Source organism: Aquila chrysaetos, chromosome 5, assembly GCF_900496995.4.
Source record: "Aquila chrysaetos chrysaetos chromosome 5, bAquChr1.4, whole genome shotgun sequence".
Lineage (NCBI taxonomy): Eukaryota > Metazoa > Chordata > Aves > Accipitriformes > Accipitridae > Aquila > Aquila chrysaetos.
In genome coordinates this window covers 55,279,084-55,303,377 of record NC_044008.1, presented here as the reverse complement: position 1 = coordinate 55,303,377, position 24,294 = coordinate 55,279,084, and the positions used below count along the sequence as shown (strand labels likewise).

General features: G+C 40.6%; 1 protein-coding gene across 7 annotated transcripts in view; it reads right to left on the bottom strand.

The window, feature by feature from the left end:
* The window catches only part of MCTP2 (multiple C2 and transmembrane domain containing 2), a 125,219-nt gene that overhangs the window by 70,072 nt on the left and 30,853 nt on the right, over window positions 1-24,294 (bottom strand). For 5 of the 7 annotated variants that reach the window (XM_030016039.2, XM_030016040.2, XM_041123868.1 and 2 more), the window contains 6 exons: window positions 18,667-18,809; window positions 17,795-17,871; window positions 16,496-16,607; window positions 14,486-14,521; window positions 5,788-5,952; window positions 3,852-3,982 (listed from right to left, as the gene is read on the bottom strand). In XM_030016039.2, coding sequence (XP_029871899.1) covers window positions 3,852-3,982; window positions 5,788-5,952; window positions 14,486-14,521; window positions 16,496-16,607; window positions 17,795-17,871; window positions 18,667-18,809 — 664 coding nt within the window. Of the gene's footprint in view, window positions 1-3,851; window positions 3,983-5,787; window positions 5,953-14,485; window positions 14,929-16,495; window positions 16,608-17,794; window positions 17,872-18,666; window positions 18,810-24,294 lie in introns of those variants that run through there. The other 2 variants (XM_030016043.2, XM_030016045.2) reach the window with 2 other exon arrangements.

Below are 24,294 nucleotides of genomic sequence, written 5' to 3'. Positions count from 1 at the left end.
TCTTTCACACACATGGCTATATGCGTGATATACAGGAGATACAGTTCTGTAAGTTAAGAATGTATCGTGCAGACAAATGTATCTTTTTTTTTTTTTAAACCGCAATTAATTAAATGCTTTCCTTCCTCCTCCTGATCAATACTGAGGTCTACACCTCTATATTAACCTCTAGTCCTGTAGAGAATTACACCACAACAGCTTTAGTTTTCATTTAAGACTGTTCTTTTGACTCACAGCCCTCATCTTTAGCTGCCAAACTTCCCCCCCCCCGCCCCTTTTTTTAATTCATTTTGCAGAGAAATACACTACACAGTAAATTTAGGGTTAAATTATTTAACTTTATCAGGGAATCAAATGTTAAAATTTCACTAAAAGGTGCTGAGCTTAGCCTCCTACCAGTAGTTGTGGAGTTGTATTTTATTACCCAATCCACAGTTCATCAAATTATAAGTATCCTCAAATATATGCAAATACATATAAAAATCTGCACACAACATTGCCATTTTTTCTCCCTGCAGAATTCTTGAAAGCCCTTTACAAGAGGTCAGGATCATTATCACAGTATACAGTAAGATGCTTCTATGATTAATATTTGAAAAGGAATTTCAAATGCCACAGGTGTTAGGGAGACAATTAATAAGGTCTTATTCTGACTTATTCTACAGATAAATTTTGGTTGTCTGATGCTTCCTATAACTTGGTGAAATTTAAATGAAATATTTGGATGCAGTCATAGTAGATTTTACCGCTCCATCCCAACAGCATGGCCTTTAAAATAAGGATTGTTTCTTGTTGCAAAGACACTGTTTCCTGGAGGCATTCATCATAAAGATATTGGATGCACTCCAATCCCATAGCTCATGGTCTTAAGTCTAACAATTTTTTGTAAAATCTCTTTCTTGAGGTAAATATGTGAAGAAAAAACCTCCAACATTCTGCAGCATCTTTTTCAAAATATATCCCTTAATGCAGAAACACTCTCGAGCAACCTAGCATAAACAATTTAACTCTGCCTGGACAAATTCTGCACACGTTAACACCTTTGTTTATTAATATATATTAACATAGTCTCCTGTTTATAGCGTACCTCTTATCCCAAAGGACACAAAAAGCACTCAATAAACGTTACTAACAGTTCTGTGCAGACTAAATAGAGGGATTATTTCATCCAGCACCAAAACACAGCAGCCACCCCTCAGTGTCAGACCCTGGCAGCTGAACCACTCAAGGCTGTAGTATTTTAAGCGAGGAAGAGAAATTGGACCCAGTTGAAAATCTAAGGAGAACGCAGGTAGGCTGAATGTAATAATTTAGCTTGCGATGTGTACTGACAGTGAGGGTTTGTTTTGTGATAGCAGAAGGGTGACATGAAATTGCACCAAATGTTTCCTTGCTAATTCAGCAGCAGACAAATGACCCAGGTGTTAGTGTTTAGTACCAGAGGTCCAACACATTTCTTATTCTACATGTTCCATAGTCTCCACAGGCACTTCAGGTCCTATTTCAAGAACAATATTTTACCTTGAAACCAAATTATGCCTGGGAGAAGAGCCATGTTCCAGGGGCTTAAGGCATCCATCCTACATGAAAACCTGGGTCTAAAGGAATTAACAGAAGTCTTTATTCCACAAAAGTTCAGCGGTCTGGATTATCAGACATGACTCCATCTTGTGCATCTCCTCAGCTTTATTTAAATATTAAATATATATATATATATAGGTCTAACCAACACAGTTCAACCTAGACAGCCTTAAGGGGAGCAGAATGAATCCTAACTCTATCCACATATAGACCACAAAATTATTAATTCAGATCCAGCAAATTTTGCCTTTTCCTTTAAACCATGCAAATTATTTGAGGGCAATTGGAGTGTACTACTATGTGTAATGACTGAAAATAACCCACAAACATTTTACTAAAGGATCTTTCTTACAATGAATGATGTTGTGAAATCCAGAAATCTCAAAACTCAACTTGGAAGTCATGGAGACAATAAACATGGCACCTCATAATGCTGTTTTTCCTACAGAATCCTTTTCCAGATTAGACTGCATTTGAACCCTTCATAAAATATTATTTATTGGGTGTCAAAAGTTTCTACACTGTAAAAACAAGACTTGTTATTATGCATTTGGTGTTTACCTATTCTTGCAATCGCTCTTTAAAATCTAGTATAATTTTTTCCTGTTTTGATGCTACAGCGAATTTGCTGTGCTTAAGGCAACAACAGCAATATTTTTCTCTCCACATAGAGAGCAGAAATAACTTTAAGGTAAATCTAACACACACAGGCTTTCCCAGTACTGAAATCTTTAATAACAGAATAAGCACTTTGCTGATAATTCTTGCCACACTGAACATCACCTGCCAGAAATCAGTAGGGGAAAAAAAAAAAAAAAGAGGGGGGGGAAAACCTAAGGAAGAATTGCTCTAGCATCAGGGACACTGAACAGGGGCAAGCCGCAAACACTGCTACATTCCTTAACTCTAAATAGAATATCAGAAGTAATAAAAGTAACTGTGAGAATGGAAGGAACAGATTCATCTTCAGCCACTTCTCCATGTGATGAGCAACAGCATTCAGCCAGAAAGCATTTCCTGCTCTGCAAAACCACAAATATTTGTAGAGCCAAAGGGCATTGTTCTTTTCAGTGAATAGTTTCAAACTATTTGAATGCTTAAAGTAAGAAAATGTTCTTACTAGTTACTGTTATTTAGTCAGCAAGTTGTGAAACCCTCGCCAGGTGAGAACAGCAAAAAACTGCAGACAGGACTCCTGCTCCTAAGAATGTAGAGGTTGTGGCACTGATCCTGCAAGCAGATAAGCACGGGCAGACCCAAGAGGGGCTCCAGTAAACTAAACAGTTCTTGGTGCTGCTGCATGTAGCCAACTGTGCAGATGCAGTCTGGGGAGATGGGTCTAGATGACAATGCTCCAAGCCAAAAGAAGGAGGAAGATACAGTTACTACTAGGAAACCAAGACTGTACTAATACTGTACAAAATAAGATAGAGTTAGAGTGGAAGGGAAAGAGCAGGACATAAGAGTAGGAACAATACTCTATTCCCGTTAAAAAAAATAAAATAAAAGGTTGACTGCTATCCCACAAAAAGGCTCATCTGCTAACGTGGCATAAGATCATTACTCAAGAATTTGAAGCTATAATGGAATAATGCAGTGGGACAAAATCCAGCCAGTCAGAAGATGGGTAAATCACCTGTGAGGCTGCCCATGAAAATGATGCTTTAAACAACATGAGCTTGTGCAATAGCGTGGGGCACCAAACTCAGAGAGATCAGTCTTCTGTGGCAATGGGGAAGAGATTACCCAAAGGAAGCAAATGCAGGTAACAGGACCCGTATGTAAACAAGGCTACAAGAACACACCATCAAAGTGCAAACAGAAAAAAGGGACACCAGTGCCACTTTCAAAAGGAGCACAGAGATCCCTGAGCTGGCACCAGCCTGAAGCCACAAATCAGCCCTGCAGAGCACAACAGAATCTGGAGCAATATCACCATGCAAACGCAGACAAATACGGCCTCCTTGCTGCTACCGGCTCTCCCAGAAACGGCTGCCACCGAGCTCCCGCAGTACTTTGGATTTTACAGTCAGCATGTGCAGAGTCAGCTTAGGTGTCTGCCTTCAGGTTGTGGCTCATCAATTACCCATTAGTAGGTTTTAATAAACATACCCTTACAGAGGTAACTGGACATGACCAGAATAAAGAAACATGTAGTATGACGCTTGTAATGAAAATAAATTGATCAATTTAAAAAATAGTAATAAAAAATCACATTATTTTCTGTACTTACCCCCCCGCCCAAAAAAAAAAAACCCAAACCAACTTACGTTCCCAAAAGCTCCTCATGCTTTTTGTTATCCTTTCTCCAGACCTCAACGTCCAACATATCCTTCCTGTCAGAGAAGTAGTGAAAATCAAACTGTTCCCTCCACTGAGGATTTGCACTCTTACACAGTGTCTAGAAAACATGCAGTTATAATATTTACTTTTCTTAAACGGTACTTATTTCCATAGTAAAGCACATACTAATTCTTCTACAAGAACAAGGACGGATATTAGGGCATCAAGTACTAAGGTCTTTCCAACCACAGCTCCCCAAGCCATCATGCATAGTCTCATCTTCCCTAAAAACTCTTTCCTCTCTCCCAGTAACGATAAATATGCAAGTGTGACATGAATGAATGGCTGGAGAAATTCCGAAATGCAAGGCGGATCCACCAGCTCCACTTTCAGTGGACAGTGGACATCATTCAACATCACACACTGGAAGACATCAAGAATAAACCTTTTTAGGGCAATCACTTGCAAACGGGTTTGAATTAAGGAACCCAAACCATTATTTTTTACCCTTCTATGTTGAGATATAGTCAAAGAAGGAGCAGCCTTAAAATTGTTAACACCCAGTTAATTTGGTATCTCTAAATTGTCCAAGTTCAGTGAGATTGTTCATGTGTTCGGGTTACTCTGAGTATTCACTAGATTGGGACTTAAATCACTTGCAATTCATATCACACTACACTACCCACCATCAATACCAGCATGGCCACTGAGAGAACAGGAGATAGGATTAGCTGGACCATGACTGAGATTCTTCCCACCTTGTCTGCTTTCCTGGACCATGAGAGATCGTACTTCGTAAGTTGAATAAATTCCAGGAAAGAACGTGAAGTACTGCTAATTTGAAGTTGTCTTAGGGTGTAAAAGCATCAGTCCCCAGCCTTTGCTGGACCCCAGAAGGAAATACTAAGCAATTAACTCACTGCAGACAGCATTGTATTTAACTCCCCATTTTAAACTTTTTAATTTTCTGTGACTGTAAACAGTGCAGTCTTGCAGATTCGTGACACAGGCTATGGACCATTGGAGAGAAACATGAAAAGGGATCTTAACTGGAGTAATGCATATTTATTCTAAAATAACTAACCCATTTGTTATTTTTCAAAGCTGCTTTTCTAAATAAAAACATTATATGATGACCTTGGTTTGAGGTCCAATGTGGGGGACAGAGTGCAGGTTTCAGATGCGCCTACATCTGAACATCATGTTCTGTGAACTTGCTCTGTACATTTTGTACAGGAGGGGGTTGGTTTATTTCCTTCTCCTCCTCCCTCCGCACTTCCAGTTCATGACATGCAGAACTCTTATTTTCTCAACAGAATATTATGTTAATTATAGCCCCTCTCCTTATTAGACTTTGGAGATGAAATGTGTATCTTTGGGAACCCCATTCATTTCTCAGATTCCCATGAAACAGTACTGGATACAGGTAAACACAGCCTAGAAGAATAAAAATTCAAATCAAAACCATGGAACATTCTGTGTGTTTTGGTTTTTTTCTTTTTTTCCTGTTATAGGTAACATTTTTCAAGAAAGCTGCTTTAAAAATGTAAAAATAAAAAAATTCCCCTGCACTGGGAACCATTTCATATCTGCTTTTCCAGAATACCTAACATTACAAACCTAACTTCTGTATTGGCAGAGAACAACACACATGATGCATGTAGCTTTATTTCATTTCATATTAATGTCAAACATTCATCGATATGATGAGTATGTTAAATGCACAATAACAGATCCTATTTCTATACTGGCATGTAAAACATATCAGTAAAATGTTAGTGTCCCTGATCTGGTCTCCTAATTTTGATCTCACTCATATAAAAGAGATTCAAGAATAGTTCCATCTGAGGTAGCAACACCAGTAAAAGAAACAGCAACTACCTTATTGGCTTCAGCAAACTTAAGGAAATCCTTAATACTTACCTTACTCTTGTATCTTTGATCTCCCAGTTTGAGGAGAATAAAAATCTCTGCCAAGCCCCCTCCGGGAATGTTCTTCCCCTCCAAGAGTGTGATGGTGACCAGCCCGTTCCACAACTGGTTCTTGCGCAAAGAGTCGGAGAGTCGCACGCTCCGCATGAAACTCGACTGAAAAGCAAGTCAGTGACATGAAACATTTATACACCCAAACCCACATTTTTATGCCCAAACTGACTGTGATATGAAGGCACCAGAAGTGAGAGAGGTACCATGATCCCCTAGAAATAAGCAGAGAATGGAAGGCAGTAGGATGCTATGGATTTTCTGCCTCTACTGTACTACGGCTGGCCCCAGGAAGGGACAGTGCTCAGCATCAGAGCAAAATCAGCAGGGTTACGTTAAACCGCCACAGAAGTCAACTTCAGCTAACCTGGCTGAGCTTTGGCAAGAGCAGACCTCGATCATTGAGAGCAATCTGTCACCTTGGCTCAGGGAAAGACACAGGAGAGCGATGGGGAGGAGAGGTGGAAGAGGGGAGAAACTAAAGTAAACTCTTACACGTTTCCAGCTACGTCCATAAAACGCAGGTCTGTCCTTTCTGGGGAGACAGCCCACAATCATAAAGTCTATGGCCAGGTGAAAGGCTGAACACGCATCTTCCACCTCCTCAATCACTCAACCGCCCGTCATCCGCATTAGCTCTTCGCCTCCTGCCTTTGGAGCTCCTGCTTCCAGAAACTGAGCTCACGAATCAAAAATACTGATGCCTGCTGAAAAAACACTGACACCACTGGGCTCTTTATCTGGAGTTATGGTTACCTGGTAGCCACATTTGTTACCTTTGCAGCTTCATCCTACACAGCACGGCTGCGCTAACAGTTTGCTAACTGGCAATATTTTATTGGACAGAGGATGATTAAATAGGTCTTTATTTGGGGGGAGTGAGCTGGAAACATTAAAACTCAAGGCTATACTTTTCTTCTCGCAGTAAAAATCCTGCCATATTTTATTCTCCTGAAGCAACTTTTAACTCGCCACACTTCAGAGCTTCAATCATGTCATATACAGGTGGGAGCAAGACGGAGGAGAAGATTTCACAAGTCACTTTAAAACAGGACGTGTTAGCTTTAAAAGCAAGTAAGAAATGTTGTTGCTAAATAAAACGATTGCAAAAGCACCTGATGTCTGAAGATTACTTTTTATGGATCAATTACCCAGCAACAAAATTCTTAAATCATGGGTGGTGAACTCACAAATTTTTTACTCGCTTTTTACTCGTTAAAATACCTAACTCTTTGAATCCCACAAGCATATTAATATACTTCTATTTAAACACCCCGTTTGGCTTTCCTGGCACACTGGTTAAAAATTCCTACCTTTAAAAAGAAAACGAGATTTTGATTCATAAATCCAACTGCAATGTAATTTCTTTTTTATTTTTTTATTTTTTTTTAAAGTTCGTCTTTTAGGCCAAAAAGCTAAAGCATGACTGTTCCCATGGACATACTTCAAAGTCCCGGCAGATATATTCCTCCCTAAACACTGCAACTATTTCAAAATCCTTTTTATAAAAAAGGGAGTAATGTCCACAAGGGATCAAAGGGCATTCTACAGTCTGGCAATCGCCTTAGAAAAATGGCAGTGCTTCCATGAAATATGCCCTAAAATAATTTTGCAGCTTGGTATGTCCTAATTTCAAATTGGATGTTTATCTTGGAAAGGCTTCTATCTAACTTGTCCATAAAACAGCTCCACTTAGCTCTATGAGCCCTGTGAAAATGGAATCCAAAGCTGGCTATTAAGGGGGCCTGGAGATTGCTTCCATATGGCATAACAGCATGGGAGTGGAGGGCTAAGGCCTACAGCAGGCGCTGCTTGGCTTGAGCTCCCCATCTATCCATGGACACTCGTTGCATTACACCATAACATCTGGATTATTGCTTGTAATGTCCCTGGGAAATATCCACTTCCCATCAAAGCCTTTATCTATCTCGGTTGTACTTTGAACATTTTAGTATTTAACATAGTCATGTTTGATGTCATGTACTTGCTGCTTTAGGACCAAGGATTTTCCCTCCCCCCCCAGCTCCTTCCTCAGAGGAGGAAGACGTATTTGATGTTAGTTCACACAAAAAAAACCAGACAAAGTTTATTATCCGCGTTACAATTTCTTTTAAAAATAAAGCATCCAGTTCCCTTCAAAGCTTCCAGGCTGAACACCAAAGACAGTTGTTATCACTCAGTTTTCAAATCAAATTTAGATTCTTTTCATTTTTTAACCAGGCCAGAATTTTAGGGAGTCACTCAGCGTTGGGGGCCTTCCTACCCAAGTTCTGTAGCATGCATAACCCCACCCTTTTAGCCACTGACTTGACAGTTCAAAGGACTGTTGGGAGGTACCTAAACCAGCCTGGATTCCACACGGTCCCAGGAAAAATCAGCGCCTGCAGCTCAGTATTACTAGAGCACACTGCAATGCATCAGCTCTGACCTTCCAAAGCAGGTGGCCTCTAACAAATGGCCTTGTGCACCCCCTTTCCGCATGGCTGCGCAGCTGCAAAAGCGCTCTCTGCTCATCTCGGAAGAGGCATATGCTGGTCTCCAGCTAACAGGACCCGGCTACTTTCTGGACGAGATCTAGCATCACTTTAGAGCATCACGCTGGACAAAGAAGCCAAAACATTTGCAACTGGTTTAGGGCATAGTGCTGATCTGCAGCACCTCGACACGGGCTCGATGACTGCACTCTGCTTCCCACCTCCCCCAGCCCAAGTCTGCCACCTTCACAAGCCTCTCTACAAACAGAGCAGCACGGAGCCCAGGAAGGCTGCTTGCCTCGTATCCGTGCAAGACAGCCCGTCACTTTAAGAATGCTTTGGATTTCCTGGACGTGCCCAGGTCGTTCCCACAGTGTGTGCTCAGCCGGTCTGGCACATCTCTTGTGCCTCGTATCATCTACACGCACACCAAAGAATCACTCTGTGCGTGCTCTGCAGCCACCTCTCCAGCCTCCCCAGGTATTTGGCAGGCTGTTCCTCTGACCACCCTGATGGAAGTCCCAGCCAAACAGGCAGTGTCTCAGATTCCACTCAGTTTCTGGAAGGAAACACATCTGGGGAAACCCAGATGTGTGGTAGAGCCACAGACCTGGACCATCAATGAGTCAACTTTAGTGTTGCCTGTGGAAGACTGAACTATGGAAAAATGCCTCCCAGGTGACAAGAAAATGATATTGCGTTATTTATTTTCAAAGTCTTACCTCCTCTCTGATACCCCACACCTACTTGTTTCAAACTGATTTACACGGAGTTAATTGATTAAAGTTCACAGCTTCCCTCTGAGCTGGCAAAACTATTACAGAGCAGAGCACAGAGAAGTGCAGCGATTAGTCCAACAAAGTTACTCCGGGGCAAAACAAGCACTGAAAAAAACACGCTAAACCTTCCTCCCTCCAGCCATCACTACACTAACCTGCCTTCACAATGAGAGCAGAAAAGTCAAAGCCCCTGTCTATACTGGCCAGAAAAGGACATAACTGCTTAATCAGTGACAATTTTAAAGTGTTTTCGTCTATTCAGCTCTTCCCTTTCCCTGTTACCTCCCAGGCTACAGACGCCTCTGCACTTGGGTACTTCAGCTCCTCCTGCTGCTGAACCCCAGCTCTTTCCAGCTGTGCTCCCAGACTGGACGCCAGGTCCTTCAGGCTTCTCCTGCTATATTTTCTTGTAAACTCTCTGCAGTCAGCCAGCTCACACTCTGGCTACATCCCAGACCAAAGTAAAGGTGCCTTGCAGAGGTACAGAAAAATTGGCTGAAGCTCTAGGGCTGGAAATTCGGAAACACATGCTTTATGATGGAAGTTGGCACAAGTCCCAAGCACGAGACATTGGACAAGTTTGCTTATTCCTTCCTGCTCCCCAATCACTTCTGAAATCAAGATAGCCTTGAGACCAGAATTCGAGGGGTTATCTCCAGATAGAGCTCTGATTTTGACTGGGCTCTGGCTGCAAATAACCAGTGATACCACAAAGGCTACCTTCATGAACCGTTCACTGCCGTAAAATGGATAACAACTTGAACAAAAAGCATCCCTCAAACAAGCCAGCCAGAGAGAAAACAATATGCACAAGAATATCCAGAAAGCTTTACTCTTAAAAACAAACTAGATGCTTTTAATGTTTATAGAGCCCATGTCTACTGCAGATTTAGGGACTGGGCAACGTCAGGTAAGTAATGAGTAATCTTCTCTGAAGCAAAAGTATGGCCTGGTCATAGAGCAGGACCCTGCCACATGAAGAACAGAAGATGGTTCTTCTCCCTGCTGCTTCAAAAGAACATTTGCCCAGAAAACATCCCATGTCTCTGAACAGAAAAATTAAAAATCAGTGCTCACAATACCATTTTCAGAGTCTGGTTTCTGGTTTCAAAATTAATATAAAAGCTTCTCACGCCAACTTTCAATTCTTTATTACTTTCTGGTTCTGGTTTAAAGAAAAAAGCTGGACAAGAATGAGGTGGGCCATATTCTGCCTTCATAGAGCCAAATACAGGAGACGAGTAAAAATGACAGAGCTTTGGAGGGGAAAGAACCAGCTCATTGACCCAGCTTCACAAAATTCTTTAGGAGCTCGAGTCTCCCTGATAACACCATTTGTATATAATCTCCCTCTATAGGCACCCAGCAAATCCCCTCTGGTGCATCAGGGCTGCTTTCAAATCTGTCTCTTTTCCTGACACATACTTACATGCCCCAAGTTCAAACTTGTTTTTGAAGCAATAAAGAGATGCAGAAAAATTGTACATTTAAATGACATGGCGAGGTGGCCAAGTGTGAAGCGAGCCCATCTCTCACATCTTTCATTTAAAAGGATGAGACAGGACAACAGAAAGCCTGCTGCAATCCCTGTGAAGAGGTCAACGTCAAAACCGGGCCACGTAATTTGCCATTTGAGAAAACAACAACACGCAAATAGGAAGACTCTTTGGACCTCTCCTCATTAGGCAGGGAAACCATTTTGCAGAGGCAGTCTCCCCTTGGGAAAGAGGAGAGGGCAGCAAGAAAGGCAAGTGAACCGACACGAGATTGCCGCCACAATGCATGACCCTGTGGCAACTGAGTCCCTCCGCTCCGCAAAACGCTTGGAGAGCGTCGCTGCCCACAGGGTATTGTGGGAGAAAGTCAAATACAATGAGGCAGGCAAAAATGAAACCTAACAGCCCACACAGGGGAAAAAAAAAAAACCAAAACGGGGGGGGGGGGAGTGAGGGATTTTCCCCCTGCGATGAGATGCCGAGGAGCACTTCGGTCCAGTCAGCCTTTCAGCCAATTTATTCAATCAGCTTAGGCTATCAAGGTGGCAATTGCGTCGCTTTTGTTTCAGGACTGAACGGCTGCAGGTCAATCCACCCCAAGCAAACCCTCTTATTTGCTTCATAGATGTTCAACACTTAAAGGTTATTCAGCTGTACAAATGCTGGAAATAGCGTGTGGGGCACTCAGGGTGAGACTCAAGCCACCCAGGACAAACAAGGCTACTGAGCATCAGCATGTTGGGCTCCAGCGGAGATAGCTACCAACTCCCTCTGCACCCCAGACAGACCCAGAAAGAAAAACAGAAAAGAGGGGAGAGCCTGCCAATACACAGATATGAGTGCATGCATTAATACTGCCTAATAGTATCCTCTTCCTTTTGCAATGCCACCCTCCATGAGAAAAAGAAGAAAGCTGAGCTCTTGGAGACAGCTCCCACAGAGGACAATGCCGTTCTCAGCTCCCATGAAAAATGAGGGATCTGGATGTGCTACCCATGTCTTGGGAGTCCGCCCAAATGTGCGATGATTCCCTTCTAGCAGCACTAAAAAATATACACTGTGTAATCAACGGATAGCTAAATCATGCAGTTCAACAGCTCTTGCACCAAAATGATTTAAAAGACAGTATTCAGTTGCTGAAATCCTTCCTGCATACTATCTGTAATGATCGTGAGGCATCCATAGCTGGACTGGAGATCTTGTACTGCTGCTGTTTTCGTTGCTGTCTGAAATGTAGCTTTTTCTTCAAAAAGCAAGGGAGCTCAGAGAACACATGTGAAGAGTGTACGGTATCCACAACAGCTCACGTGAACCTCTTTGCCAGTCTGACATGGACTTGCATCAGGTATTTATGCCCTCAACAAAGGTACTAACCATTTAGGGTGAATTTGAGAAGCCAGCAAGAATCCCATGATTAATGTGAAAAGACTCATTTATGATACGGATGTGCCAAATCTGCACTAAGATAACATAAAATGGTCAAATTAGAGTATAGCCAGATTTCTTTCATATAGGCAATACAGATTAAAAAGAGCTGTGAGTTATATTCATTTTGTCCATCCTTAAAATAGTCATTTTCCCTGTATTTGTAGAAGAAAAGCTAAATATTACAATAGAAGTCAGCTATAGTTCAGCACAAAAAAAAAAAAGGAAAACTATTTCAAATAAAAAAAAAAAAAAACAAACCAAAAAAAACCCACACAACACTTTTGTTTGCCTAAATCTACAGAGATGAAATTTTGAAATTTAGATCTGTCTCAGTTCAGCTGTTCAAATGGAAAGTATACGGCCTTTTTCTCCTTCAACAATCAACCACAGTCAGCTCAGTAGCCAAAAAAGAGACGAGTTTGTGTATCTGTTACAGAGCGCTCTCCGTTTCCCCTGCCCTCCTTATTCCTGTGTCTTTATCTCGTCCAGCAGCATTGTTTTCTACCCCATCATACTCTGTGGCTATTCTTCCATAACCTCTTGTGCCTTCCCTAGACACCTATATTCCCCATGCACACAATTTTTCTTTCTAGCCTTTATGTTCTGCCACAAACTGCTACTACTGCTTCCACAGACCAGAGTTTCCTAACTAAAGATGGTTATTGATGTACAGTACTAGTGTTTTAGTGCAGTAGCAGAATCAATAAACTAGGAAATACTGCTTTGTCAGATTTTTCCAGTGCATGCTGGGAAATATTTTTACTGCCTTTGGATGGTCACAGAGCTTTTCTTTAGAGATCACACTGGAGCATGAACTGTGTCTTCCCTAGGAAGAACTGAAGCTCTCCTACCCTCTAGTGACTGGAACAGAACAGAGCACAGGGTTGCAGCGCTTTCCCCCCCCCGCCTCCTCTTTTAAATACTTTCACTTCTCCTAAATCAGTACCATGCTTCAGCATCTCTTAATTTTATTTTAAAAGACACTACGGCACAAGCCAGAGTCTTGAGACACGAACGACCTGCCAGTATGGCTTATGGCTTAAGATCCAAAAACCTGTACATAAAAAAATTATTTAAAATGCAATGAGATATAGTGTACAAGCAAAAAAAAAAAAATTCCAGTGACAGCAACCAAGACAGAAGATTGGCTATTCTGGACAAAAAGGACCAGAGTTTAAAAACCTGGCTCCCTTTCCCAGGACCCAGAGCCAACCAGCGTCAAGAGACAGCTGTGTGTGCATGCGTGAGAAAAAGGGGGATCAAGCAACACTGATTGAGTGAGGGCACAGTAATTTCCAGAGCTTTAGTTAAAAACTAAAGTGCTGAGCTCTTCAATTATTCCATCACTTTCTGTCATATGGCATTCAGGGATGCCTGGCGGCTCTCTGTGCCGAGCGCCGCGGGAAGGGCTGCGATATCCCTGGAAGCGGGGCTCGCTGAGCTGCCGTCCAGCTCCAAGGGCTGTACTTTGCACTTCTATTGACAAAAACATACTTGTTGCCACAATACCTGAGAGGGTTGGCTCCTCTACATAGCATGCCACAGTTGTAATGAATATAACAAGAGGAGGTTAATTATTCAATTTATTTAGGCATAAACCAATAGTTATATAGGGAAAATATCAAGATGCCTATGTGTTCTCATACGAGCCAAATTCTGTTTTTCAGAAAGTTAGACTGTATAGCTCTCAAGCTGGGTACTTGGGCCTGCAGTTTCTATATCATTGTTATTTACTCAATAGCAAATTAAAGCTTTACAGAACAAATAAAAAGCCACAGTCTGTTTCCCAAACAAGTTAAAATCTAATGCAAAAATGGGACAGTACAGGAATATAAAAGTAATGGAAGCCTGCAGGGACACTACAGAAGACCAAGGGAAGCAAGTTATGTAGATATGTAGCAACACACAAATCTTAGAAAACCTATTATGTTGCTGATAATGAAAACTTCCTGCTCAGTCTCCATCCCAAAACCAAAAGGAATTTCAAAACCCACAGGAACAACCAGAAGAAATACTACCTCTCAAATTCCCCCAATGGGAGAGGCAACCTAAACGACTAGACTGGGAACCAGGAGAGCCATGTTCAACTCCAGTACTGACTATCGGCCACCTTTTGGTTATCCTGAAGTAATTCAAATCTCCCATAGCTCCTTTTTGGTTGTATTTACACCCATTTCCGTAGCACAGACAGTTTTTCTCTCTTTCTACAGCTCTTTGCTGAGTGGGGCTTACTGTCACTTGCCACTAGACGCTACAGTAGGACCTACAATAAGAGAACAGCAGCAATTTCGCATCACATTAAAAAAAAAAAAAAAAAAGGCAAAAAAGCTGCCACTGCATTTAGACAGGTTGCGTCTAGACTTCAGAGTTTTCATATTTTCACACTTTCTGTTTCAGAGGAGGGCACAAAGATTTTGGGAGTGGACTTTTTTTGAAGAGAAAAAAAAAAAGCATGGATTACCTTGGATGAGGTTCGCTTCTTCCGACTTGACCATCTCTACTCATGAGCCCCCACCATCATACCAAAAAGAACCCAGAGAGAGGAAAAAGAGAAGTAAAACAGAGAAAGTGTTTAGTAAAATATTTCAAACAGCAGCTTGTCAAATGTGTTAGAAAAGCTTAGTAATAAGTAGGGGGCTGGATCTACTACTGCATTCATCTACCTCCCCTCCCTCATGGAACATAACAATCAAACTCAAAATACCTGCATTGCACCAAAAAAAGGAGGAAATTAGAAAAAAGAAATCAAGAATAAAAAGTGAAGGGACCCAGAACCATTAGTGAGAAACATGGCTTATACTTTTGGTGCCATCTGGTTCCACAGTAAGCTAATTTAAAAAGGAAAAAAAAAATCATCTTGCTGTTAAGTGCTAATGTGGACAGAGCCATTTCACTATTCTGATTCCACTGGAAATGGCTAAGCAATTTGCATTTGAAATATGAGGGCTTAAAACACCGTCTTTAAAAAAAATTACAGTGTGCACCAACTCTTCTATCATCTGCACTCTGAATGTTAACTAAGCACCCAAGAGTACCAAAAGCTGCTACATTAAACCAATGTATTTTCTGTCTCACTGGCTAGGTCCACTTTAGCCCATGCCTTCGTAAAAATCCCAGAAGAATCCCTGAGGTTCCTTTGACTAAACTAGTTTTTTGCTAAAGAACCTTTATGTCTTTGCTTCCCCCCTTCCTGCAATCCACTGACGTATGTGCCAACAATGCTCTGGTACAAGTTAGAGGGGGGATTCACATCCCAGATCGAAGCCATCTCATATTCTAGATATATACATACGACAACAGTGTTTTGAATGTTGTCATTAAGCTTTTAAATAATCACATACTAAGGTAGAAATAACTCTACTATTACCTTAATATTAATTGAGATTTTACAACTCAAAAGGCAACTGTTTGAAAAATAAATAATGAACGGCAGATGTCCCACGTTAGCTTTTTTATTATTTTGCTTTCCAAGTCTTTGAAACATTTACGTTTCTATAAATCCCCTTCAGACTGGAATTCCATACCTATAATTCAATAAAGTGCTGTAAACAGCAACTTTCATACTAGACTACACTGAAGACTTGTAGAAAGATTTTCTCTTTACATATTTATTACACATATTTAAAATTGGACTGGCTTGAAAACCAGAGCTCAGTAAATGCCTGATCTTGGCTTTTCCCCGCCCCTTGCAGGACAGGAACAGGATGAGTTCACCACACAGGTATGCTCCACACACTGTAAAACGCTAGTAGGAATCTTAAATGATGAAAACAAAAGCAAAAAACCACATGCAGGACTTGAAATTTGAAAATTATCAGCTTCACTTGTGGTGTTCCCAGTCTCTGCCCAGGTTCTTCCACGTTTCTAGCATCACTAAATGTACCATATTTCAGCATCAGGAGCCAAGTTCAATTGAACTCAGTCAAGAAACTGTCAGTGGCAAAATCAGGGTTTTCACAAGCAACCTCTTCCTCTTAGCCAGCATGCTCCTCCACAGGATTGGTGCAGTTTAAGTCTTAACATCAAATCTCTGCTTTTAGATTTCACATGAATAGATTTTTTTGTCATTATCATGAAAAAAAGAATAACTTTTTTTTTTTTAAGTGTTAAACTCCTAGGTGGAAATCAGAAAATAGTACGCTCTGGAATAGCGATCACAACAGATCGGTTCATACATTCACTTCAGCAACCTGCACGTTGCAGTGGTGGATACCACATGCCCGGTACACAGAGAGCACTGCCACAGTGCACGTCATACCTATGAGACAGAGGCATCCAGCTACAGATGTCTACGCAACTTTTACCCAGGTAAATATGGGGCTTTTTTTTAAGTTATGATCTATCTTAATTTCAGTAGAGTCTCAGAGGATGAAAATAAAGGTGGCATTTCCCAGTAAATCAGATTATGCCAGCTCTTCCCCCCCCTCACACACACATTCCAGCTATAAATTTGATTTCCTAAGCCACTTACATTTCTCTTGAATTCTCCTTGCTTGACTGCTAGACTCAAATTTAATACAATCACTCCCATGTCATCTTCTAAACTGTTGGGATCTTCCAGTTTTAAAACCTGTTCAGTAGTTCTACAAGCAAAAAAAAAAAAAAAAAAAAAAAAAAAAGAAAGACATGCATTTATTGACTCCAGTTAACTTGAGTTCGTTATTAAAGGTCACGCTGAGCTGTGCAAATTTCAGCTTCTTGTCTGAAATTCCCAATATTGAGTTTAAATGTTAAAACGGGAAATCTGGAGTGTTCCTTCTTAGTTCCAACAAAATACACCCCCGTTTTAATAACGCAGCATAGTGTTTATATAGCACTGCTTAATACTCATAACTCTCCATATGCAGATGCACACTGAATTAAGTTACTACTGCCTCCACTTCACAGGGAAGAAGAGTGACAGAGAAACCCGTTCAAGTGAATTTTCTAACATTAATGGCTGGCATCCGACTTTCAAGACCTGTATTCTGCCTTACCTCCGTGTGCGTTTAATCTCCCTCTATGACTCACTTCCCTCTCTGAAAACAGGAATGCTGGTATTTACCTGGTGGCACTATCTCATCGATAAATTCGTTAATGTTTCTAGAAATTCAGATACAACAGCCATGGGAGCTATAATATATCCGCTCAGGGAAAACTCATTTTCTCAAAAAAAAAGTCACACAGCAAGGGAGTATAACAGAGAACTAAAAGTTGAATTCCTGGCTTCCAGCTTCACATTGAGACCAAGCAGCAGCAGACAAAAGGCGCAGGGCTTGCCTCCGCACTAAATCAGGGCCAGATGAGCTGCCGCGGGGATGGATGGCTGCGGGGGGAGGCTGGAAACGGGGCGCTCGCAGCCAGCCAGGCAAACCGCTCCCCAGCCCAATTACATACAGAAAGAGGCACCCCACGCTACATGGGGCTAAGAAGGGGTCTCAACCTTCTCCCCCCTTTCTTCTTCCACCTCCATAAATTATTCTGGTGTAGCTCTCCCTAAACAATGCCGCATAGAGAAACTCTTATTCCTAGACGTGAAAAGGAAAGGGCGCCTTCTGCTGAACTGGTCTCCATCCAGGTTGGATTTGAATCCGGTACGTAACGCCGGATAAAAACATGCATGTACAGGATTTATCTCGAGCGATTTCTTTTAGAATGTGCTCCCCACCCTTCTATCAAAATAAGTTTTCATGAATAGACAAATTCCAAGCTAGAGCAAAAGCATTTCATTATTTTCCTATGTTGCTCAATTAAGCTGCATTAATAACCTTTGATTAAATAAACGTATTACCTATTGAGTTCAAGTTCAGCGAGTGCTACAAATGCCGAACCCATGAAGTCTGAAGAGGTTAAATCTCGATCGTACACCTGGTAACAAAATAAAATAAATATTTCTAATTTTTACATCATAAGCCAGTTTTATCCCAGCCGATAAAAGAACAGATATTTTAAGCCCTTTCAGTTCAATTTCATGTTTGAAAGATCAAAGCTTAGATATAATTCAGGGATAATTTTCCATCTCCCTGCTTTAATTTGTATTTTTAACTAAATATTTAAACAGGATTTTGAAAGTACCTTCTTAATATTATGTAAATAGAGATATGTGCGCTGCTATGGATTGTGCCTGTTCCTTTATGCTCTGTGCAATACCATAATGAAACACTGCACAAAAATCAGGTACTTCTGGCTACAGATGTTTTAGCAATTAGTGCTCGCAACTGGTAGCTTGCAGTTCTGGTAACTGTAACGTTACTCATAATGAGAAAAGGCTTTGCTACTTGTCACGGCTGCATCCCAGGTAATAATTCTGTTCAACCCAGCCAAATTACACTCTTAAAATGTGCTTATGAAACCGCTATTGGCTTCACTGAGTTTGCACAAGCACAATAAGAGCGAGCAGAATTTAGCTCCATAGTTTTAAACATATCCAGTCGAGGAGTTTTATTTCAACTTGGGTTTTTTGCAGACGGAAAGCAAAACATGCGAGTAAAATCTGGAAAAGACATATGTGCATTTTAATTTGAAATTGCTGAAACTCTTAAACCGGATTGTGTTTTATGTTACGTTGCTACAGTGAATAAAAATCAATACATTTCTAAAGTCAAAAATAATTGCTTAAAAAAATATTGACACATCTTTTAAGAATCTAAACCCAAAACTTACCTTGATCCAGAGTTTTTGATCGAGGGTCTGTACGGGCAGCACAACAGTTTCATCCCAAACTGGGTTGAGGTTCTTGTAGACTACCTTACTTTTGTACAGAGTTTTCCCATTCAGTTTAAACTTCACATATGGGTCGCTTGTACCTGTGATAATTAATAAAAAAACAGATTAGCATGCCCTCACGTAACCCCACAACCTTAAACTATATTTTCATGAAACAATAAATAACAATTACGAATGGTCATTACTTATTTTATATATACGAGCATATACTTAATTACCTATATAAAAATTGCTAGTTCATACAGGAGATCTATCGGACAGAACGAGAAAGTTGTTCGAAAGCACGCAACAAAAATTCTTCATAGTTTGCTTGATGAAGCTGTGTTATTCTTAAAGAGCATTAATTATTCTTTAGTAACTTAGTTAACATTTTTGTTTGGGAAAAGAGCAAACACAAGCAGGGATGAAGGACGATTTGCAGGCCAACTAACACCACAGACAGTGGAAGGAAAAAAATGTGATCCTGTGACTATGAATATATAAAAATACCAAAACTCAAAAGCATCGAAACTTGGATAGGAGCTCCAAGGAAACCAGTAACAATAGCTAAAATACCCATCAGGATTTCATCACTGGTGTCACTTGCCAATTTACTTAAATCCAAATTTGAAGTTTCAGTGAAAAAATACTGACATTATTCACCAGCTCAGGATAAAAACCACACACAGAATGGATTCCGTAAAGGCAAACAAACAATATTCAGGTAACACGTTTTTTAATCCAAGTGGCACAATTTGCCATGGCAATAACGTCCCATATTTTTATGGAGCAGATGTCCACGGACAGAGCGTGAGGCTCGTGCCACTCGGCAGCAATAGAAAGACTTGCAGCTGTCAAAGGAAAACAGAAGAGGGAATCAACTTTTTATTATTGGCATCTGCACTAACACCAACCACCTTGCAAAGCACCATACAAAAAGGGAAACAAGGTACATGAAGAATTTAACTAGATGGTTGATTTAGTAATGCATACAGACTTTGCGAAAAAAAAAAAAAATCTCACAAGCTGCAAATAAGGGAAAGAATAAAACTGAGGTGTAGCAGCGTATACAATCAATTGATCCCAGGTGCCGTTCGTCTGTCATATTCAATATTGTATTATACCTTATATTTAGAATTAAACTTCCCTCCTAACAGTTCAATATCATTAGAAGAATAACAGCTAACATGATGGTCCTGGCTGCCCCCCAGCCTGCAGTGTGGGCTGCCAGCAGGAAAAGACTGACTCCTACACCAGACTTCATATTCAGGAATAATCTGAACCTGTCCTCCCCAGTTCCCACTGAGATACTGGCCGACAAACACACAGCAGTTCAGGATAACCCAGCATAAGGCCAATACTCAGTCTTGTCAGTAGTTTGGTGAAAGAGTGAGAATGTGAAAAATCCATATTTAAACATCCAAAGCTCTGATCAGTGTTATGTGAAGACAGACTTAGACTCAAGGAAAAAAAGCTATGTGTTAGCATCTATTTGGAATTACGTAGTACTGTAAAGAACTGTGCTCCTGGGACATACTGAATTACTTCTAAGAGCTATAGAAAGTTTTTATTCTGTTTTAAATTCAAAAGGGAAGAGTTGTAGAGCCCTGGCCTGGCCAATTCGGCACATAAAGGGCGTTTCATTCACAGAAGTAAAACAGCAGTTGGTTTTTCAAATACTACCTGCAGCTGATCCCTTTCCTAAACAGTAATTGTTGAAATCAACCCCTTTTTGTGAAAAATGCTGCAAACTTAAGAAGAAGTTTCTTTTCCTTCTGCTCTAAGAGAGAATAATGATAAGGGCCTGATCCAAAGCCAGGGAAGTCAGAGGGCAGCTTCTCATTGTTTTCAGTGGGTTAGGACTACACCTTTTCCTAGACTACTTCTCTGAATTATGATTATACTATTCTATAAAACAGACAACTTAAAACCAGCACACTTTCCACAATGAGTGGGAACACAGAGATAAATCATAGCCCCACAATGAAGTAGCCTTCAGAGGGTGCAGAAGTTAAGAAATAACAGCATTGAGCTCTTTGGTGTTAGTTTCTTCTAGCTCCTTTAAAAAGAAAAAAAAAAAAAACCCCAAGACAAAACTGGCTTTTATTTACAGGATAAGCAGGAGCAAGCTCCATTATTAAAAATAACAATAATAGTAATAATAATGTCTGCTATTCTGCACATGAAATAGCGACTGGCTGAGACAAGGAAAGCAACTGATGAAATGAAAGCATGCAGAGGGTGATAGAGGCAGGTGGTCTATGGCCATAACTCATCTGCTTTTGGCACAGAAAACCCATGAACGAGGGCAAAACCTGAAAGGAGAGAGAGAAAGAGGAGACAGAGAAAGCAAACAGCCAGCAAGTTCAATATCTGCAAGTACAAAACTCCAAGGCCTTTCTCTGACGATGGGAAGCAAGAAGACTATAGCTAAATAAGCATTGCAATTGCTCTGAAAGCTTTCCAGGTTGTTCTACAGTAAAGGAAAATAAAAGAGGGGGAAGGGCTGCCCAGCAGTGCTCATGTGAGCCAGGCTTTAGCAATCATTCTGAGAGAGAGAGAGAGAGAGAGAGATAAAAGAATGTGTTTCTTTATATTTACATGTATTTTTATATATGTACGTATAATTATATATATTAAAACGTACATATGTATATAAAAGGAATCTATATATTTTTATAACTATATATATATTTATATAAAAACATATAAAAAACAGTAAGGGGAAAAAAGCTATTAAAAAAAAAAAAAGAGGCCTTTAATTAAATAAGATTGCCACTCTGGGATCAGGCCTTCATGCTTGTCAGCTTACTCTCAAAATAAACATCTCAAACTGGGGCCTCAGTGGTGTCACTTACTCCAGCAAGGCACACTGGGTAATCCCTCGCTATCTTGACAGCTACATAATGTTCAAACTGTTTCACGGGTGAACGGCGGCACTTGCGCGAAAGAAAAATATTAATGCCGGGAATTAATAGAAAAAGGGATGATGGTTTACAAAAGCCAAACAAGGAAAAGGTGTCAAGTTAGTACCGGTGTTAATTGTTAGGGAAAATAATTGTGGAGGGGCGCGGGTTTCGGCGGCGCTCGCCTGTCTGGCTGTCAGAGGGGTAACATCTCAACTAGGCAGGCAGGGGAAAGGGGTCGGCGGCGCGGGAGCGCAGCTCCCGGATCATACAAATGACGGGCTGACATCTCCGCGCCGACGAACAGATGGACTTTCACCTCCGCGGCAGGAGCTGGCGTGCACCGGGCTCGGTGGCATTCGCTGGGGTGGACCTGAATGGCCAGGAGAGAAGTGATGCGCCTGGATATGGCACCACAGCCCCTTTTGGGGCTTTCAAGGCTTCCCCCAAGTTGCTCCTGTGATGTTGACAAAGCTCCTGTACCCCCCTGGGTCATTGTGTCCTTTTCTGTTTTTCTTTAAAGACACCCCAGATTGCATCCTGGTGATGAAAACAGGTTAAAATGGAGACAGGGAATGAGAAATAAGCCAGGTGGACATGCCTCACCTGATGGGATGAACAGCACACACTGCAAATTATTAACTGCATTTGAATTCAGCGCTTGAAGCCTTCTAGATTCAAGAGCAGAAAGATGTCTGGTTCTATTAAAAGCTATTTATTAGAGACAATCTACAAACTAGCCAGAAAAGCATAGCTTTTCAGAAAAGTGTCTAGTGATTTTAGAGATGAACCAGTCTAAAACAGGATTTATTTTTATAGTTTTCCTTTAAACATGACAAACTGATAATTTTCTGAAGAAGTCAGACCATTAGGGGAAAAAAAAAAAAAAAAGCTTTTTAGCAGCCATTTACTAGTGAAGGCAACCGAGTCAACAACTTTTAAGCACATGCACCCAGACTCTTCTGCACTGCAAGGTCTGAACCTGTTCATCTGTCACATCAGCTGTAGCAATGTCAATGGGGTAACGCAAGGAGACTGATTATTCTTGAAGTCAGCTGAGAATTTAGCCTGAGAAAAATACTTCTCTGGTGGGAAAGGCAAGGTGTGATGCTTTGAGGTTAATTTAAGTGTTATGCAATGACAAGAAGGTTCCCACACAGTAAAATATATGGGCAAAATATATAAAACAAACAAGATTATCTACTTCTTAGCCTAAAACAAACCCAGTAAGAGTAAAAAGAAAGGATGACCTCTAAAAAAAAAAATAATAAAAAAATCATTTGCATCAGCTGGGCCTGTTTTCCCATTAGAGAAAGAACATGCATCTCAACAGTGATGCTCCCTTGAATTCATTTGCATAATGTCTATTTACTTCTATTTTCTTCCACTAACACTAAAAAGCAACGAGTGCAGGCAGACCAAACATCAGCTAGAATCTGAGCAAGCTTCAGTGAGCAAAAGTTGCTGGGACAGCAGCAGAGAGGGTTTAGTAGCCCAAGAAACTGTTAATGGTGTTTTTAAATGGATACTGCTGCCCTCTAGCAGCTACCAAGAGATGCATCACATCAACTCTGTTTAATACTACTACACATTTGCTTCATAATTAAAAAAAAACCCCAAACCAGAAGACCCGATATAATTTCAAGCCACACACTGTTTTATAGGAGTAAACTTACTGGAAATGTAGCATATGAAACAAGTCTCGTTACATAAATAAATAAAAATTACTACCAACTTGCCTTAAAATCCTGAAAAATCAAAGAACAGTGTGAAATATAACCTCGACCATCTTAAGTTTTGGTTAAAAACCTAAATTTTAATCTGAAAAAGGAAATGAAGGATTTATTTTATATGCACATAAAAAATAAATTTCTTAGTCTTCCTAGAAATAGAATTACTAGAGTTATTTACAACAAGGAGTAAAAGACATTTTAAAATGGAACACACACTTTTCTTTTTAAGTGGAAAACCACTATATTCTTGTAGTGAAATAGCTGAGATCAAGGCTTAAAGCAGAAATCAGAAAAAAAGTATTCTGCTGGCAGGCAATTCAGGTAATTTTGGGAAGTTTTGTGCCCAGCTAGTTTTTACATGGCCAGATGGAAGTGAAACATTGCTTGGAAACAAGCATCACCAATAGGTTCCAAGGGAAAATAAATAAGCAAAAAAATAAAGACCCCACAAACCAGAAAAAACCACCACAACAAAAACCAATAAACGAAAAAGACCAGAGAAGTGTGAAGAATGTATGCAAACCCACAGATGATGAGGAAAAGAGAGGGAAAAAAAGCCTGAACTGAACATTAATAGAATGAAAGCAGTGAATACTGGATGTTCTATGCAAGACATTTCAGAAACAGTGTTTAAAAAAACCTGAAGGAACTAAGAAAAACCACAAAACCCTACCAAAACACCATATGACATACGTCAGGGACACAACAACACACAGAACAGACTTGCCTATGGCAAAAATTAGTCCAATTGAATCTCATATTCCCAGTCAGGGGTCAGGTATGAAAGCACAGGAGGGCACGAGGACAGGGCAGAAGGCACATTTATATCACCAGGCAGCACTGAGGACCTTCGGTGGGATTAGTTGCATCTTCTTGTATTCTCAGTCTTTGGCCTAATAAAGTGTCCTCATAAGGGTCTCAGAAAGATGCAGTGTGAGTTCTTAACG